General features: G+C 40.3%; 1 protein-coding gene across 5 annotated transcripts in view; it reads right to left on the bottom strand.

Moving 5' to 3' along the window:
* The window catches only part of fam13b (family with sequence similarity 13 member B), a 35,750-nt gene extending 20,311 nt beyond the window's left edge, over positions 1 to 15,439 (bottom strand). For 4 of the 5 annotated variants that reach the window (XM_085900311.1, XM_085900319.1, XM_085900345.1 and 1 more), the window contains exons 1-7: positions 15,118 to 15,439; positions 9,313 to 9,461; positions 7,450 to 7,661; positions 5,365 to 5,577; positions 3,596 to 3,773; positions 2,929 to 3,100; positions 1,676 to 1,800 (exon numbers count right to left, since the gene is read on the bottom strand). In XM_085900311.1, the coding sequence (XP_085756437.1) occupies positions 1,676 to 1,800; positions 2,929 to 3,100; positions 3,596 to 3,773; positions 5,365 to 5,577; positions 7,450 to 7,615 (854 nt within the window). In that variant the 5' untranslated portion in view covers positions 7,616 to 7,661; positions 9,313 to 9,461; positions 15,118 to 15,439. The remainder of the gene's footprint in view (positions 1 to 1,675; positions 1,801 to 2,928; positions 3,101 to 3,595; positions 3,774 to 5,364; positions 5,578 to 7,449; positions 7,662 to 9,312; positions 9,462 to 15,117) is intronic. The other variant, XM_085900328.1, reaches the window with a different exon arrangement.
* Between the last annotated feature and the right edge of the window lie 3,146 nt (positions 15,440 to 18,585).

Raw genomic sequence — 18,585 nt, 5'->3', positions numbered from 1 at the left:
GATTATTACACAAACACTACTCGCTTCATCTGATCAAATGGACGTCCACATAATTTCATCATGGTATTTCCAACTGTGGGCATGAGAAGGCCTTTGAGACTTTTCTGTGATTAAGGGCATAGTAAAAATAAATCTGACTTGACTTGGGCCAAGGAAAAAAAAATCATTTAATTTTGGTTCAAATAGGGACCGATTTGATGCTCGGAAAATTGGAAAAGAATGAAAAGTAAACAGGGATCAATTGTTGCCCAATGTCAACTGGGATAGCCTCCACGACACCGGACAGGATAAGCGCGTAATTGCAATTTTTGATAAAGATTGTGATTTCTATTCATGATTTTCTTCAAAACGATCTTTGGTGCATCCCATGTAAATGACATATACTGGGCAAGGCTCTTATCTGGTGTACATGAGAGTTGTCATGTGGCCACTTTGATCCATTAAATGTTGGCGACCATAAGATACTATAAATATGGTGTCACTCAGTAAGTTGCAGAGAAGCCGTTACACGCCAGTGCTTTCAGTGGCAGTAATGTAAATTGCAAGCAGGTCATTGGAAAAGTAAACAAATTAATCAACCTCTGAGGCAGAGTGGAGGGTCGCTGTTTCCCTGGCCTGACCAATCGTGGCCTCAGCCTTGGGAATGGCATATTTGAGTGGCCGCCAGAGGGCTTTAGACACCCCAGAGTGAGGACAAGCTGCTGCCTTAAACACCAAAATTGATTTTTCAACTAGATATGAATGCTACTGTGCATTTCATAAGCTGTATTTGCAACACTGCTACATCATGAAGAGCAATTCATATTGCCCCTAAAACCAGTGGCAGAGAGTGGCAGAGTTTTTTTGATTCTCATGGTTTTTACACTGGATGCCCTTCCCGATGCACCCCATTCATTTTTATCTGTTTATTACTGGGTAACAGTACCAAACACTAACACCTAAATAAGAAGCTGTGACCATTCAACTTGTTAGTACATTATTCATTATTATTCCAATCAAACTAAAATGCTCAATTTTGTGTTTGTCACTCAATTGGCAGAACGGCACGGTGACGCACTGGTTAGCACGTCCGCCTCACAGTTAGGAGGGTGTGTGTTTGGTTCCACCTCCTGCCCTTCCTGTGTGGAGTTTGCATGTTCTCCCTGTGCCTGCGTGGGTTTTCTGCGGGCACTCCACTTTCTTCCCACATCCCAAAAACATGCTTGGTAGGCCAATTGAGCACTCCAAATTGCCCCTAGGTGTGAGTGCGAGTGGTTGTTCGTGTGCCCTGCCATTGACTGGCAACCGGTTCAGGGTGTCCCCCGCCTACTGCCCGATGACGGCTGGGATAGGCTCCAGGACGCCCGCGACCCCCATGGAGACAAGCGGTATCGAAAATGGATGGATGAATTCAATTGGCACACACTGTTTAGTTGTCAAGGTCGACCTGTCCACTACGCATTAAATAGAATAAAACATTTTGAGAACATCAGGACGACCTTAGGAGCCGCTGAAAAGATTAATGATGGACGCGAGTGCAAGCAGTGAGACATGTATAACCTTGGTTCTTGCTTGAAGCACACTCACTTTGTGTGCTCCAAGGCTAGCGCACGTTTAATTTGTACAGCAAAATGTGTGATGTATTGTTCTAATTGAGGTGTTGTTGTGAGTGATGACCACAACATGAAACGCTCACCTGTTGGCGGGGTCGTTGGAGCAAGTGTGTTGAGGGGAGCTTGAGGAGGCTGCACAGTCTTCGCTATCCTGGGGCAGCTCTTCGCACTCTGCCTCGCACTTGTCGTCGTCCAGCAGCTCTGTGATCTGACCAAAAACAATTCAAGTGTGAAAATGCTTTCGCTCGTTCATTTTTTTTTTTTTAGCAAGAAATGGAAATGGCTATGTTGGTAACACTAACATCTTTCTTAAATAAGCTGTACTCTGTTCACGGCCTTGTGGTTAGTGTAAGCAGTGCACGTCGACTGGTGGAGTAAACCACGGAAACGGTTTTAAGTAAAAAAAAACTGACAATACAATAGATTAATCGCCAAGGTGTACATAAAACAAGGGAATTGTCTTGAGTTGCTTGCATCCATTGGTACAGTACAGTAAATAATGTGAAATTAAAGCTAGACTTAACTTTTGTCTTGTATTCAGCTTTTAATCGGTCTTCGGTAAACAACAAAAACATAAGAATTGCTAATCCAATCATTCAGGGCAGGACTGTATATTATCATTACTGCTAATGTTACCTCCACAAACCTGAATGTGATATCGTTATGCAACTTAACAATTGCACCCATCTCCCACCCGTAACTTTGCAATGTCACCCGTGACACTGAACAACCTTTTCATTTGATGTAACTTAGCTGTGACATTTAAGGCAATGGAGGCAGTTTCATAACATGTCTAAAAATAGTCGCATTCGCTCAGCAGGTGGATAAGATGGAAGATGAGGCCTCCGTCGCTTGTCTGGGGTGGGTGCAAAACGCATCAAATAGCAGAGGATGTGTTTGGGCTAATTTTCTGCAGGCACTCCCCATGCGCTGGGATTTTAACAACTTAATTGTGGGGGGGAAAAATGTTCCAACTAGGACGGAGGCCAGAGTTAGCATTCTAGTTTTAACTGTTCCACCATGGTCAAAGCTAGTTTGTCTCAGTAAGTTGTGAAAAACTCATTGATTAAATGCCTCTCATATTTATATATATTTTTTAAGTCAAGATTGCTACTAATATACGTATCCCTTTGCTATAACGTAAAATATGTGTATTTCTGCTGTGTGCTGTTTAGTTATTAAAACAATTAACAGACGAAATGACTACATCTTTTCCTTTTCTCCCTCCAAGTATCATCACAGTCTTTCTCCAAGTACTGGCCTCTTTTCCGGACCATTTCTTTCCCGCTATCTCGCTTAAAGTTTTTAGTAACCAGCGGCCGAATGAGTTACTTACCTGTTCGTTGATGGAGCTGTAGTCATTGGTGGTAGAGACGTCGTCGTCTTCAGAATCAAACAGGCCCTCTTGGTTGTCTAGCAGATCGGCCAGGATTCGGCTAACGGACTCCTGGTCACGCAAGTCCTCGCCTTCTGTCGACAGACTGCTCATGGATGAAAGCAGAAGACATCTGTGTGTCAAAGTAAGTCATTAGATTTGTAATTTGGTTCAGAAGCACAAACTCCAATTCCAGAAGTTGGAATATTGTGGAAAACTAATTGAAAGAAGAATACAAAAATGCATTTCTTTAAACGCATGTTTTTAAACCACATGAACCATGACAAGTATTTTTGGTTAATTAAGCATTATATAAAAGAAAAGAAAAATAAGGACTTTTGTAGGTGACCAGCAAGTTTTGAACAGCACACATTCTGTGTCTGGCCAAGAGTTTTTTTTGTTTTTTTTATTCTGCGATTTGATGTCCGCTTTTCTGTTTATTTTCACTGTGGATGCTGGCGATTATCATGAATACCTGGCAAGACAAGTGATCACAATCTGTCCGCTCATTTGAAACGTAGATTAATTTTGGCTATTGTGTGTATCCATTACACAAGTATGCATGTTATATAATATAATAAATATCAAACATGAATAAGACCATGCATGTCTCTATAAGATGTCTTACTGGAAGATGTCAGGTCCAAAGACAGCAGCGAGTGCACCGATGTTCCACCTCTCACATTGCAGTGATGCCACGCTGGCCAAGAATCGGCAAAGGAAGCGTAGCAGGCCGTAGTTGAGTTGTGGAAGCTGCTGCAGCAGGAACTTCAGGTTGCGGCACAACTCGTCCTCGCTGCTGTATTCTACATGGATACATGAATATAAATTTGTGTCACGTGGAAGGAAGGAAGGAAGGAAGGAAGGAAGGAAGGAAGGAAGGAAGGAAGGAAGGAAGGAAGGAAGGAAGGAAGGAAGGAAGGAAGGAAGGAAGGAAGGAAGGAAGGAAGGAAGGAAGGAAGGAAGGAAGGAAGGAAGGAAGGAAGGAAGGAAGGAAGGAAGGAAGGAAGGAAGGAAGGAAGGAAGGAAGGGCAAATGCAATGCCTGCGTGACTCCGCACATTTTAATTAGTGCTGTTACTTAACAGGAAGTGGGAGCAAATACTTTTTCAATAGGTTTAATAACAGAAGTCCATTGTATTTTTGTGCTTTGAACACAATTAATGTTCTATGACAATTAATGTCATAGAAAAACAAGCAAAAAAAAATCTTGTAAGAGGTAAAGAGGAAAAAAAAAAAATCTTGTAAGAGGTAACACGAAGTACAAAAAAAACAGGCCAAAATAGGCAGAATTTGAAATGAGTCCCCCTTGGCCGTCATGGGGATTAGAGTAGATTATGTGAAATGATAACAGGGTTAATAAAAGGACAGGATGATGAAGCAGAACGTTAGCAATACCAGGGGTGATTATCAGACCATTAGAAGTAATCCACATCTCTTGTGTTTTATACTCAGGTGCGACTTATATAGTATGTTAAAATTAAAACTCAGACTGGCTCCCAAAATCCCTGTTCCCTAATTGTGTTGACTCTCTGTACATTACCCCGCCTTCTTTCCACCTCCGATAATACACAGTAAGTATTTGCCAACCTCCAAGTCTGTACAAGAGATGAATACGGCAGCAGTAATGGAAGAAAACCAATTTTCCGATGAAAGAAGCGCCAGTGGCAGAAGGAAAAAAAAAAGCAATGGAAGAGACAAATGAAGACTACAACAAAAATTATAATTAGTAGTGGCAGTTCCCATGGATTACTGTCTGTGGCCACCGCTATTATAGCATGCTAGAGAAGGTATTGGTAACCAAGATATATGCCAACCGCCAAAGTTAGAAGAAATGGAAAGTAGTTGCTCGCATGCAGCCATGAAAAGGATTCACTCCTTACAGCAGCAATGACACAACAAAAAGCCAGGATTCTACCTTTGGTCGCAAAAAAATTAAACCCCTAAAATATCAATGGTTAATAATGGTTAATAAACACCCACGTGTACAATGACCATTAAAAAAAATCTAAAATCATTGTGGCCAAAACACATCTCTGCTGCTCTACACTGTTAGAAATAATAATATGTAACTGAAATTTAGAAAAATGTTAATTGCTGTTCCTACGTGTTTACTAATGCACCAAACAATCTATATAATGTTTAAAAACAAAATGGCATTTAATGCCAAAAAAAGATTCTGACCCTAAATGTTTCAAAATAGTTTATTTCAGAGCTGTAATTGCAATACCTGATATTTTTGTTCTTCAGCTGTCAGAAACTGAAACTCACCCTTTCCTACCGACATTAGATCCTTGCTGACTTTCTTGTGTAGATTATTTGCAGTTGTACAGTGCATTTCAACTGTAAAAAATGGCAGACTCCTCAAGTAAATTTCCTCTAAGCATGTCAGGCCTACCTTGGTGAAGCTGTAGAATGGATCCCTGGATGGGCGCCGGAATGACAGGCTCGGGCAGCTCCTGCAAGAAGAGTCGCAGCAGACTGACAGCTGACGCCAGGTCTGCCTCCTTGTCCAGTGCCACCTCCTCGCCACTGTCATAGCGACGCCGCAGCCAGCCCACACGCTCAGCGTTGCCGTTGACTAGGAAGAGGCCCTCCAAATCCAGATGACCTGGCAAAAGAAAAGAAGAAGGAGAAAATAAATAACTCACTGGGGGTGCAGAATCAAAAGGTCAAGTCTTAAGGCTTGGTGAAGCTCTCAGGCTGAGTTAACATAGGAAAGGATGACAAAGCACAATGCTAACAATAGCAGCAGTCATTACAGTCCATTACAATTAAATCCCCTTTATTTATTTTTTGGACGAGCTTTACTGTCTGATCATTAGTGCAATGCAAAGACGACCATTATTTGAATCGCCTATTGAGGAATATTCCTAGTCATTTTATTTGTGAAAGACTGGTTATCATCCATCACTTGCAAGGAACAATCACATAAAAGTAAGTGTGTGCCCCAGTGCGTATTACTACTGACAGTAATACAAATAAAATATATTTTGAAGGTTTTCTCTTTTTTTTTTTAACTGTGAACCAATTATTTCATTGTGTGTTACTTTTGTTTGATGTTTCATCTTTTGATCTAAAACTCTTCAGTATACAACAAAAAGGAAGGGACTGACCTTTCCTTTCTAATGCTTTGGGAGTGAACTGGATGTTTTCACAGTAGTATTGTTTCTGTACGAGTATTGATGTATTCTTTGCAATTATAGCATCAAAGTCAAAACTTTGGTATCGCGGCATCACTTAACCTCTGTGGCCTTTTTATAGACTCGATTATTTTGTCAGGGACTTTCAATCCTATTATGTTTTTGCCCTCATTGTTTTTTAAAATATACACATTTTATCGCGCATGACCTGTGTGAAATGATGGACTATGAGGTGTAGCGTGCAGTCACGTAATTGTTTAAAACTTTTTTTTTTACTTATCACTTGATGTGCAGCCATTTTCCATGCCTCCCATTTCAAGAGATCTTTTTGATGCTAAGCTGATGCTAATACCCACGCGCACACTAAATATGAGATTAAAGCCTTTTCACAGGCTGAATGACTTCCTGACTCGCAGCAACGGCCCATTTCACGCACCAGCCATGCCAGCGGGGGCTTTAAAGACTTGTTATACAACCTCATATGGTCATAAGGTGAAGCCCCAGTGGGCTGGTATTTATATTTTGCTATCATCTTAACTTAATGATCACAAGAAAGGGAAATCCGCCAAACTGTTTTCGGCCCCAAATGCTATCATGTTTCCGAAACGTTAGTAACTTTTTTCAAAAGATCACAGACAAAATGTAGTCAATACTAATGTCATGACTACTACTAAATCAAGGCCAAAAAGTGAAAAGAATTCTCAATCTATGGCTTTATCCAAATTTGCAACTAAGTGTCCTCACGTACGAGTATTTAGATGAGCTGTTGCTTGAGTGACCAATTTTTACTCTTCAATTACAGGCAAACTTTTATCCAGACCAGATAACAGCGGCAGACTTCACAACAGCCAGCCAACATCAATTCACAATATTTTCCTTGCAAACCCAGTGGCTGAGACCCCGCAACTTTTAAAATATTGCGACAAGTTATAGCTCGCACTAATGTTCGTGTACTGTCAATTTGGCATAACATCCTTAAAGCTCCTATCTCACTGTGCAGCGAACAATTGAGAGCGTTTTTGAAGGCATTCAATGTTGCTTCAGGCCAGGATTTGTTCAAGGTTGCAAAGGTTCACAAAACATTCGTCAGATGTTAGTCAGTTTCCTTGAGACAAGAAAAATCACTAAAGCAGTTTGCAACCTTGAATGAATCTTGACATGAATGTAACATTCGGCGCCTTAAAAAAACACTTTTCTTTGCCACCGGGTGGTATAGAGGCTTAAAACATGTTTTGTTTTTGTTTTTTTAATCAGATTAATTGACAAAATAACATAATAATATATTTAAATAATTATGAGTTGCAGCTGCAAGACCGACCGTAACGCAACACGCATCTTACCATGCTCCTCGATGTACTCCACGATGTCCTTGACAAGCGCCGGGACCTCGAGACCGCCAGGTGTGTGCGTTCGCGTCACCTCCTCCAAGGGCACGCCAAATACGCGGGCGGTGCCGGCTGGGCCCCCGCCCTCGTTGCCTGGCAACGGAGACGCGCTCTTCCTCATGGTCCCCTCTCCTGCTCCTCACCACAACCACGTGGAGACCTCACGTCTTAGGAGAGGACAGAGAAAAAAAAAACAAGAAAATCACAAGCCATCAGTCACTACAGTAGAAAACGCGTGCACACACAGACATACAACTATTCACAGTCACACCTAAGGACAATTTTGTGAATAGTCAATACAATACATTTTGGATTGAGTCCAAGGTTGTTGGCCCAAAAGTACTGTTTTTTCATGGCTGGCTATCAAAACATTCATATTTCCGCATTGTTCTCTATAGTGCAGTGGTCCCCATGACTATAGATCAGGGGTGTCCAAACTTTTTGCAAAGCGGGCCAGATTTGTTTAGATGAAAATGCAGAGGCGCCGACCATTCGCGCTGACATTTCTCGACCCATTACCATTGTAAAGGAACTTGTAAATATGTAACTAGATCATTTGCTGTCTGCAGATAGTTTGATATTGTAAATGAGAATCTATTGTCAATTGCATTACCAGAAAAGTTCAAGATTAAAATAATAAAATTCAATACAAGTGAACAATCTTATGAAAGTTGAATGAATTATTATTGGATGTATTGGGTTACTTTTATTATTGTTGTATTAATGAGACGAGAGGGATATTGGTGTTTCGAGTGTAGTAAACAGCCCAGGTTGCGTCATGTTGGATTTTTAATCCAAATTAATTCTCCATTTTATCTTTTTTAGTTCAACTTCATACACCACAAATTACTTGATAATCACAAAATAATAATCCATAGTCTTTTAGTTGTTTGCGATCACTGTGAGTGTGTGGAGTTAGTACTAAGTAGACAGCTCTCAACAGTGGTCTGCGTTTTTTTGTTTTTTTTGCCTTTCCCTGTCACTTGCAGCATCTCTGATCTTATCGTCACCTTAGTCCTTGGTGTGTGGACATCTGAATGAGGAAGTGGCTGTGTCACTGGTTATCTTACAAACGGACACCTGTGTGCGCGTGAACTGGGAAGGGCCGGCGGGGGAGACGCGCTCGCAACCGATCATGAGCGCTCGTTCATGTGCCCGTTCCCGTGTGGACGAGTTTCATTTCTGTGGCTCGCTCTGGGGTGCGCAGGTCCCCACGACAGTGCCAGTGGGCAACATATGATTGATTTTATGACACAATGCTTCGGGCCGGTCTAAATTTAGACACAAGCTGGATTTGGCCTACTACAGATGAAGCTATCTAAAAAAAAAACTAAACTAATAGCTCTTCACTGCATGCATGGTACAAGACTTTCAAGAGAGGAAAAAAAAAGAAAATAAAACTGCTTTTCATTGAGTGATACATGGAAAGAAATCGCCAGCAAATTGCTGTCCATAGTTGTGACTGCTGCTTTTCATTGACTTTAAGGCTCATGCATTCAGAGGATACCAGCTCTCTGAACTAAAGTACTTTATTGTATTGTTTTATTGCATTTAGTCCTTTTTTCTGGCTGATTTAGATTCTCAGCAGTGTTTTTATTGTAGCCGTTTCCTGGTCTTCTTGTTTGTGTCAGACGCATTCCTTTGCACTTCGTAACTGGCTGCGGGCACCAAATATGCTTTAGTAATCCAAACATGACAGGTGGAGCAGTTTGTATTGATGATTTGGGGCATTATGAATAATTAACACTCGAAATTAACATTTCTGTCACCTCACTGTTTGGTTTCATGGCATGCGTGCGCACGTGTGTTTTCACTCACCGTGTATCAGTGAAAGTGTGTCCTCTGCGCTCCTCCCTAGACAGCAAAACACTGAACCATCTATGGCTGCTTCAGGTTGTGACAAAAGATGAGCCGGTAGTTCCTCATTGACGGACCGCTAATCCTTCTTGCAGGATTCCTTTTTCGAGCTAAAAAAAGACAGAAAACAGGGAGGGAGGATAGTTGTAGATAGAGCAAGAAAATGAAAGGAGATAAATGCAGAGGGTGGAGACAAATGTGAAAACCAGTTAAGATCTGGACATGGTGTCTGAATTGGCAAGTATGCGGCGTTGCATAAGGAAAGCATACTTGTAACAAGAACAAAGACGGATGTCATTAAAGACTTCGACTTTATTCTCATCCATATTGATTTCTATTGTTCAAGGTGTTTTATGAATGGATAAGAGGCCACAGGCCCAATCACCACAGTTGTATGACGTTAACAGGGTTTTTCCTGTGTTCAAAATTGCGTGGCAAATGCTTCCAGCTCATTTTCTGCCATGCTCAGCCAGAGTGCCCGATATAGCTGAACACAGCATAAAGCTCCAGCTACTGTATGTTGATTGAGCAATTGATGCCCCTCTGCGGCAGCAATGTATTTTGCGCCACTATGAAGGCGCTGTATCAACATCAGTGTACAACAACCTGAAGCAACTAGCAGATAGAAATGTTTTTGTTTTTTTGTTTTTTATCTACGCATGTTTATTTTTACAACAGAAGGTTTCCTTCAGGTCAGAATAACATTCATGATTTTAAGCGTCGCTGATATGGCAAGCAAAATCAGCCAATACTTTTGTTGGCATTAAAAACACACGTTCTTAGTTTGCACAAGTGCGAAAACATGAGCCCACGACAGGTGCATCTGTGAATGTCACGAGCGTGATCCTTATCTGTGTTGATGGAATGAAACATAACATCACCCTCCTCCCATAAGGTCTTTTTTTTAACTGTGTCACAGTTCACGATCGCACATTTTCCTCACGAAGCAAACTAACAATAATCATGAATGTAATAAAGACCAAGTGAGCGTCATTGACTGACTGAACACAGACACACGTCATTCAAAAACCTATTTAATCTAACGTGGCAACCAATCTCCGACTGGAAACTTTTAAGCCGCAACGAGATGACACCATGCTAAACTGGGCAAAAGCTGATTAGCGTGGGACAGAGGGGCTCGCCGACGGCCACCACAACTACTTTTCCTTCAAATGATTCCAGTGTTTACATTCACCAACTGTGGACTGACATGAATCCAACACGAGAGATGTCAATTGAAACAAAGGAGATGTCAAAAGATTCATTTGAACGGATCTGGCAGTGAACGAGTTGGGTATATTGCACTGAGGTGGGCATTCCATCCACGGGATGGAACGGTTTATCCGTCTGGGACATTTTGAAGACAACGGATAGGATAGTTGTAGAAGAAAAAAAGGACGGACAGAGGACAGCAGAAAGTGGTTTTCCTCTTTTACAACATAATGCATAGATAAAAAATAAAGCGGTTTGCGCTAGAGAGAACGTCCGCTCAGCTTTAGGAGCCACCGGATAATATTTTGTACGACACTGCAATAACTGACTTAGATTTGATTCCACCCTTGGCTACAATGCCTAAATGGTCAACAACACTCCCGGTGTCTTTCAATTTACAAGATATTTGTCCATGTCTTGTTATATTTAGCCACATGAAACAATTTATAAGGTCTAGTGTAAGATATGTAGTGATACATAGTTACATGAAATGTTCCCATATTTTTGCCACATTACAGAAAATTGTGAAGTGGCAAGCTTTTGTGCAAATAACAGCCCGCAAGGCTCACCCGCTAAAAACCACAGAGTTGACGTCTAGAATGCCAAGCTGGACTAATGCAGGGGTCCACAGCATTCATGACAACCTTGCTCAATAGAAAAAATGATCAACATGATTGGATATAATCACCCCGTAGACACCCTAAATAGCAAGCTCTAGTAGGTTCATAAAAATGACATTTGGCCAAAAGGCTAAAGGCCAAAGGCCAAAAGGCTATCTTGGCACTTTATTTTGGGTGCAACATGGTATCAGCATCTTTGCCATTTTTAATCTGTTAAATACTTTCTTTGTCTGTTTGGTCACTGATTTAATGTATTTCTAGGCAGTTGCGGTGTCAACCCACCTCTTGGCACACTGATGGAAATGACAGGGCAAGTCCAGTGTTATTTGAGTCTAGTATGGCCTGGAAGGGCCCTTAGGAAATAAGTGGAGAGGCGGTGTTACTGCCTGAGAACGGCGGGCTTTGTTTTTCGGGGCACAAACTTGGTGGTGTTGCTCGGGTGTGGAAATTTCCATCTGACAGTCAAGCAGGCAAAGCGGGAGTGACGGGGAGGAAGTCAATAAACAATGTCATCGTCTCAGATGAGAAAGCAGCAAGAATAGGCCGCAACATTGCTTGTGTATTGTCGCTGTCCAATTAAAAACAAATTGTGACTTTACAAATTCATAACGGAGATCTGTGGTATAGGCAAAAGTGATGGTGAAAAAAAAAAAAAAAAAAAGGTAGCACCATTGTTTGCACATTATCTCCGTGCATTGGAAAACATACTCAAAATGTGTGACTTTTCCCAATTCATGCTGAAAAGGTTAACCGAAATCGTGCTTTATTTGCTCCTTGGTCATAAGTCAGTTAAACTGTTAAACCCACTTTTTGTCTACTCCTGGTTTCGATCACCTATGTTTAAATCTAATCTTCACGGTCACTCTTTCAAAGAGTGCTTGGTTTTACGCTCAAGTGGTTAAACTTCTTTTTACATTTGTATTTATGGGAGTGTATTGTGTAAAAAAACAACCACTTGTCTGCACAATTCATACAAGGCACCCTTTTGACCCTGAAATGGATGATTTGTAATATTCCCATTGGGCGTCAAAGTTTGATGGGGGAAGGGCATGCAAATAGATGATGCAATATGAATTTAAAACAAAAAAAAAAGTTAAGGGGAAAAGGCTTATGTCAGGACATGAAAGTCAACCTTGGCATGCTAATTACATTTAATTGCAGAAATTAAAATGCTGAGCCCTTTTGGCTGACACACCACATAACATTCCACAAAAGGGAAGGGATGACTGGATAAAACAATGCTAATTATGAGAACAATCAAAATATATATGTAGCGCCTGAAAGATTCAAATTGCATCACAAAACAAACTTGACCGAGCGTGAAGAGAAGTGGCAAAAAAAAAAAAATTAAACAGACAAGAAAAAAGTGATTCGGAACACCTCATCCGAGTCAGCCGCAAAATACGGAAGTATGGCAATATTAATCAAAAACCATGTGTCTATGCTTACCCTGTTTATTTTTAGGATTTGGCATACATGTACATTCTAAAATACTCGCAAATAAACCTAAACGTATTTGCCGGTCAAAGGTTTTGACTCCAGATTGGCAGGTCCACGCTTCAGTATCAAAACCACTGACAGCACGAGTTGCTGCAGAACACATGAAAGGTGAAAGGTGTGAAAGGGTGAATGCGAGAGACTTTGAGCACCATATGTAGATAAAAAGCGATATACGAGTGCACCCTAATAGCATTTAACGTTTACCATTCCAACGCCGTCAAATAAATGAATGCATTTTAAAAAGCAGGAGATGATGACATCCCATAAAAATTCACAAACGGGCGAGGTCATGAAAGGTCAACTTCAACATAGACGCAACACTGTACATAGAAGTATTTACTGTACTTTTTGACATTAAATTGAAATGCTATTGTTATGTATAAAGAACGTATGTGACAGTAAATAATTTTGTCAGAGGGTTAAATTAAAATAAGCAAGTTTTTGAGTAAATAAAGCAGCAAGGCCTTTTTTGGTCGGTTCCATTTTCACTATTTTGCCCGGCACCCATCACTGACCCATTCCTACCAAAGGCTACACATATACAGAGGTGCCATGTATCGATGTGCACTTGTCCAGCGCCATCCGATGCAGCTCTATCGCGGGGTTGATACATCGATTGAATAGGTGTAGCATTACATCTCTATTTGATATGGTACACCTCAATTTGAGATGGTATGTTTCCACTTTCCATTTTACATACATACAAAAGAACGTGTCATTAGTGTAAGGATGGCAAAGAAATACCTCTCCAATAAAAGATGATGGATATGTATTCAAAGGTTCATTTGATTCACTATACTTACAACTTTTAAATTAAAACCGATGGTTCAAATTGGTTTTTATTACACCCATACATATGATTCTTTTTAGTTGTCATTAATATGAGTAGTAAAACAATAACTAATGGGACACAGAGAGTTTACAGAGATTAATATATAAAACTTTGTAGAGGAATGGAGTGTGAAGGGGAAAAACAATTACAGTTTAATTAACAACTTAATGTTTCATTATTTTTGGGCAATGATTTGGATAAGAATGCCTTTTTTTTTTTTTTACAATGTGATCCAGTAATTGGAATTGTCCAACCATCAGAATTATTTTGGCACCTACTATCTGCATCCTCCATTAACAAGATGTCAGCTCGCTAACTATCAAGTGGACAAACAAACCCAAATGCCAAGCTCTCCAGTATGAATTGCTTTCACATGTATTGCAAGTTAATTGTTAGTAGAGGTCTGGAATTTTCACAGCAATCTAGTTTTTATGATCATTGTGATATTGCCAAAACAATAAGTGTTATGGCGGCATAAGTGGCCTCAGACCTTTGCACAGTAATATATACAAGACATATATACAGCAGTTATGATAAAAGTAGAAATACGGAATAAGAGCAACAACTGGAAAAACGAACATAAAACACTGGAGAGATACCAAGGGCTGCAGGAAGAACTCGAGAAAATGTGGAGGGTAAAGGCAACATTTACCCAGAAGCTGGATGGATGCTGTAGCACAGGGGTTTTCAACTGGTTTTGTCCAAGGGATCACCATTATAACCAAGAAGCAACTAGGGGGCCACTGCTTTGGCAGGTTATTATTATTATTTTTTTTTGCACCGAAGGACGATAGACCTATGCAGGTTATTTATTTGCACCTATACAAATATTTTGGGGATCTCAGCTACATTTGACATAATTTGGATGGGTAAATGATTCACAAAATTAGCTGAAAAAAATAAATCAGGTCTAACTCATAAATCAATTTTATTTAAAAAAATGTTACAACTATTTTCCATTTAGCGGACTACCTGCAATACCGCCAAGGACCACTTGACAATCCCTGCTCTAGCAAATACCAGGAACAACATCTCGCATCATACGATTTAAACCATAAGCGATTGACTTTAAAGGTAAAGCGTGCATGTGCAGCTACTACAATAATAATAACCCAACACATTGCCGCAAAGGCAACGGACGACAAAAGTAACATAAGTATTAACACAAAAAAGCTTCAATATTAATACTGTAAGGTGACAGGTGTAATAAAAAAATGGCGTTTAAACGCACAGGAAACGTCAAAAACACATCTTTCAAAATACATAAACTGTTAAACAGTATAACATTTTCAGAATTTGTATCAGTACAGCTACATATTTTATTCTGCTTTGTTGAGCTTAGTTGTGATGGGACGAACCTTAACCTCTGTCGGCTAAGCTATTTAGCAGTTAGCTCTCCATATGCAACCACAATCCATCCATTATTCACACAGTAAGAATAACCACACCATGAATGCAAAATTAAACACACAACACTCGGTATTGATGCATATGATGCACAACCGTTCACGGAACGTAATAAGGCGTTTGACACCCTTACCTCCCGGTTATATTGAACGGAGATGCTAAGCTATTAGCATGGCCAGCTAACGCCAGTCTTACCAGGTCAAAACAAGCACGGACGCGGGCCGATGAGCATCGATTTCCGGCTTGCTTTCGCCGGATGGCCCGCTGTCTGTCTGGCTCCTATTGGGAGTTGGATGACGAAGGAAAATACGCGGAGGATCACAGCGGGCGGTGGAGACGACGCGTCGGGCTCTTCTCACTCAAGATGCTGCCCAGAAAAAAAAAACTGGAACAGCTGCCCGTTCTGTTCAATGCCCGCTTAACTGTTGCAGGTCGTCGTCGCTGAGCACTCCTCACACACCCCTCCTTGGACAGAGCTGTACTCACCCCGCCCCCTTTTCTCAACAGCAGCACAAGAAGAGGGGCGGGGGGAGCTGCCAAATATACTGTCTCCGCCCGCCCCCCTCCTCGAGTTGCGGCACGATTCGACTCGTTTTTGTGATTACTTTGCGGCTTTGAATGTTCTATTTAGTTTGGTTGGCAAAATTGCGAGTCGAGCAAAGGGACTTGCACGTTGCCGACGTCACTTCTTAGGCAGGCACAGGTATACTTCATAAAAACACTGCTAAAATAAACACTTAAAAACATTGCTTGCTTGACTGTTCTTTGGATGCAACAGAGAATTGTGCTTTTAAAATTTGTTTAAATCAGTGTGTGTGCGTGTCAAGTCAAGTTTATTTGTATAGCCCTAAATCACAAGCAGTCTCAAAGGGCTTCACATAGACAATCAATTGACAATTATTCTCAAAGCATCCCCTGATCTTGGGCTCCCAAAAGGGCAAGGAAAAACTCAAAAACCCTTACTAGGGGAAAAATGAGAAACCTTGAGAAGGGACCACAGATGGAAGGATCCCCCTTTCAGGATCACCAGGCTGCAATGGATGCAAAGAGGGCACATAAAATGCGTGCGCGCGTGTGTGTGACAGGTTGATATATGTGGCGATTGGTTTTTTTTGTTTTTGTTTTTGTTTTTCAAATTGTCCTTGAGGTAGATCTGTAAACATTTTGTTTGGTCCGTTTCAAATTGTGCCTGTTCACGGCCACAAAGCGTTGCTATAACTCAAGAATTACATTTTGTGGAAACATACGTGTGACTGTAGCTTCCATTTATTTAGTTCTCTAAAGGCATTTTGTCGTGGGGGAAAATTTTTACTTTATTTGCAGGCATGTATGGGGAACTTCGTTTTCCAGTTTCATTTTTAATACTATACGGTCTTTATAGGTGCAGATTTGCTTAATTTCTCGAACTGCATAAAGTGTAAAATTGTAATGTATTTTTTATTTGCTTCTTTGCTTTACTGAATGCCTAATGTGTTATGTATTTTCACTTTTAAAAAATATACCCTTTTTTTTTAATTTACATAGGTTTTGGGGGGTTCCTTTTGTTAATGGGAAGATAGTGTTCGAGAAAATTCTCGTAGGGTCTTTATTGACCCATTCTGCACAGTAGCTCGACACTCCCATCTACTGGATGACCCTCTTATAAGGCAATGCTGTCGAGTCCTCTGTATTTTGTAGTTGCACTTCACAGTGACATTTGTTTTGTTATTGTTGCTTTTATTGACACCCAAATTATCATTCTACATTTTATAAAAGACATGCTAAGGTAATGCAAACGATTTACACTGTGCACTGTTGGACAAATTGATTCTAAGCACTTTCGTGTGAAAATAATTTTTTAAAATTGTTTGACAAAGGTTTTCATCAAAAACCATTTCTAGTTTTCTAATAACAAATGCATGTAAGTGCAACAAGTGCAAATTCCCCATGTTTCAAGCTATTGGGCGTGGAGGACTCAAACTGCCAAAATCTAAAATAAATAGACAAGTGAAAATAAAAAGAAATAGTATATATATAAATATACATATAAATATAATACATTTATGATATTATTATTATTATTAGATTATATAAAAATATATATTTATAATAATAAATATAGATATAATATATATTATACTTAATTATATATAAATAAATGAAACTATATATGGATGCCATCTGAAGGAAAAAATAACATTCTTTAATTGTGTGTTAACGTGTTTTTGTGTATTAGGCATAAAAATAATTTGGGGCATTTTTCAAGGTGGAAATCTCTTCAAAAGTTGTGACTCTTTAAACACCAAGGGATAACCTCCCTGCCAGCTCTGTGGTGTGCTGCCGTTATGTTATGCGATTCAAATCAGCTTTTTATTTGAGCATGTTTACCAGTGTTCCCAGGACCAGCTCTGACAAAATTGGGGCCCTAAGCAAAATTTAATTCATCCCTTGAGATCAATTGATTTATTTTTATTTTTTGCAATACTAACATAAGATAGCAACATTCATAAATGTAATCTTAGCAAATTTGTATCAAAGTTGTAGCCCTTGGCATTAAGCATTAGTAGCTCTCTGTTTCATAAAGCTTGTCAATCAATACCTGCTGTAAATTGAGAGTAAATAAACTGATAAATTAAATGATGGGCTAACTTGAAACTGATTCAAGGTTAAAGTTGATATAAAACCACTCCCGTTTGGATCATTTTAACACTCCTTTTCATCCGATGAATGCATATATATCCAATCAGTGGTAATCAGGACTGCTGGGCTGTTAGGGATAACTTCAGTCGACAGATTTGAGACAGAGACTGAAGACAGACATTATGATGAGTGGCTGGTTTGTGCCACAGTTTCATTTCAGCATTCACCTTCAAGTGAAGTATTTTCCTTTGTGCCTCCCAAGTGAATGCATCGTTCACTTTCATGAAAAGGTCACTTCATTAGACACATGTAGTCGCAAGGGAGTCTGTTGTTGGAGGAGGAGGTTGCTCGCTATGCTTATTTTATGGTTATCCAGTTCAAAGTCTTTCAGAGCTGAACGTGTGCGACACCCGCACCTTGGCCGACGTGATCGCTCACAGTGATTTGTTTCTCGTTTACACTGAAAGGATTGAAAATGTGCCAGGGAATGCGGACAAGGAAACTTAAGTTAGAAATATGTGTGAGAATGTTTGCGTATGTGTGCGTGCGTGTGCCTTCGGGGGCATGCATGTGTGTGGAGGGAGTTACGTATAACATTCGCCGGCGCCTCCCCCAACTGAACCTTCTGTCACCCCAGGTAAGACTGTCTAGAACCACCACTGCTCCTCAAGCCGATTTGACACGCACGGCTCCTCGCAGTATGTAGAATATGCGCATCCATATGACAGAGATTATACTTTGAAGAGTTTAATGCTGCAATTATCGCTGCCTCACTCCAAATGCAGAGCTGCCACGTGCATAAAGCACAGACTTACATTGACTGGACCTCGGACTGATAATGTTCCTTACTCGCAAGAAGTGGAGCTGCTGGTAGCCATCTTACATTGCCACTTGTGGTGTTTGTTTTTAAAAAGCAGTGAACCAGAAAATATCTCCAATTAAAATTTCCCTGCTAACTTTTTTCTTGTCTTATTGGAAACATCTGAACTCTTCCAAAGAACATTTACATGTGGGGCAACAAATTAAATCAAACAATTTGCTCTT

The sequence above is a fragment of the Syngnathus leptorhynchus genome, chromosome 2, assembly GCF_054491065.1.
Source record: "Syngnathus leptorhynchus isolate UIUO chromosome 2, UIUO_Slep, whole genome shotgun sequence".
NCBI lineage: Eukaryota > Metazoa > Chordata > Actinopteri > Syngnathiformes > Syngnathidae > Syngnathus > Syngnathus leptorhynchus.
Note: the sequence above shows the minus strand (reverse complement) of the source record. Positions and strands in the feature narration are given on the sequence as shown.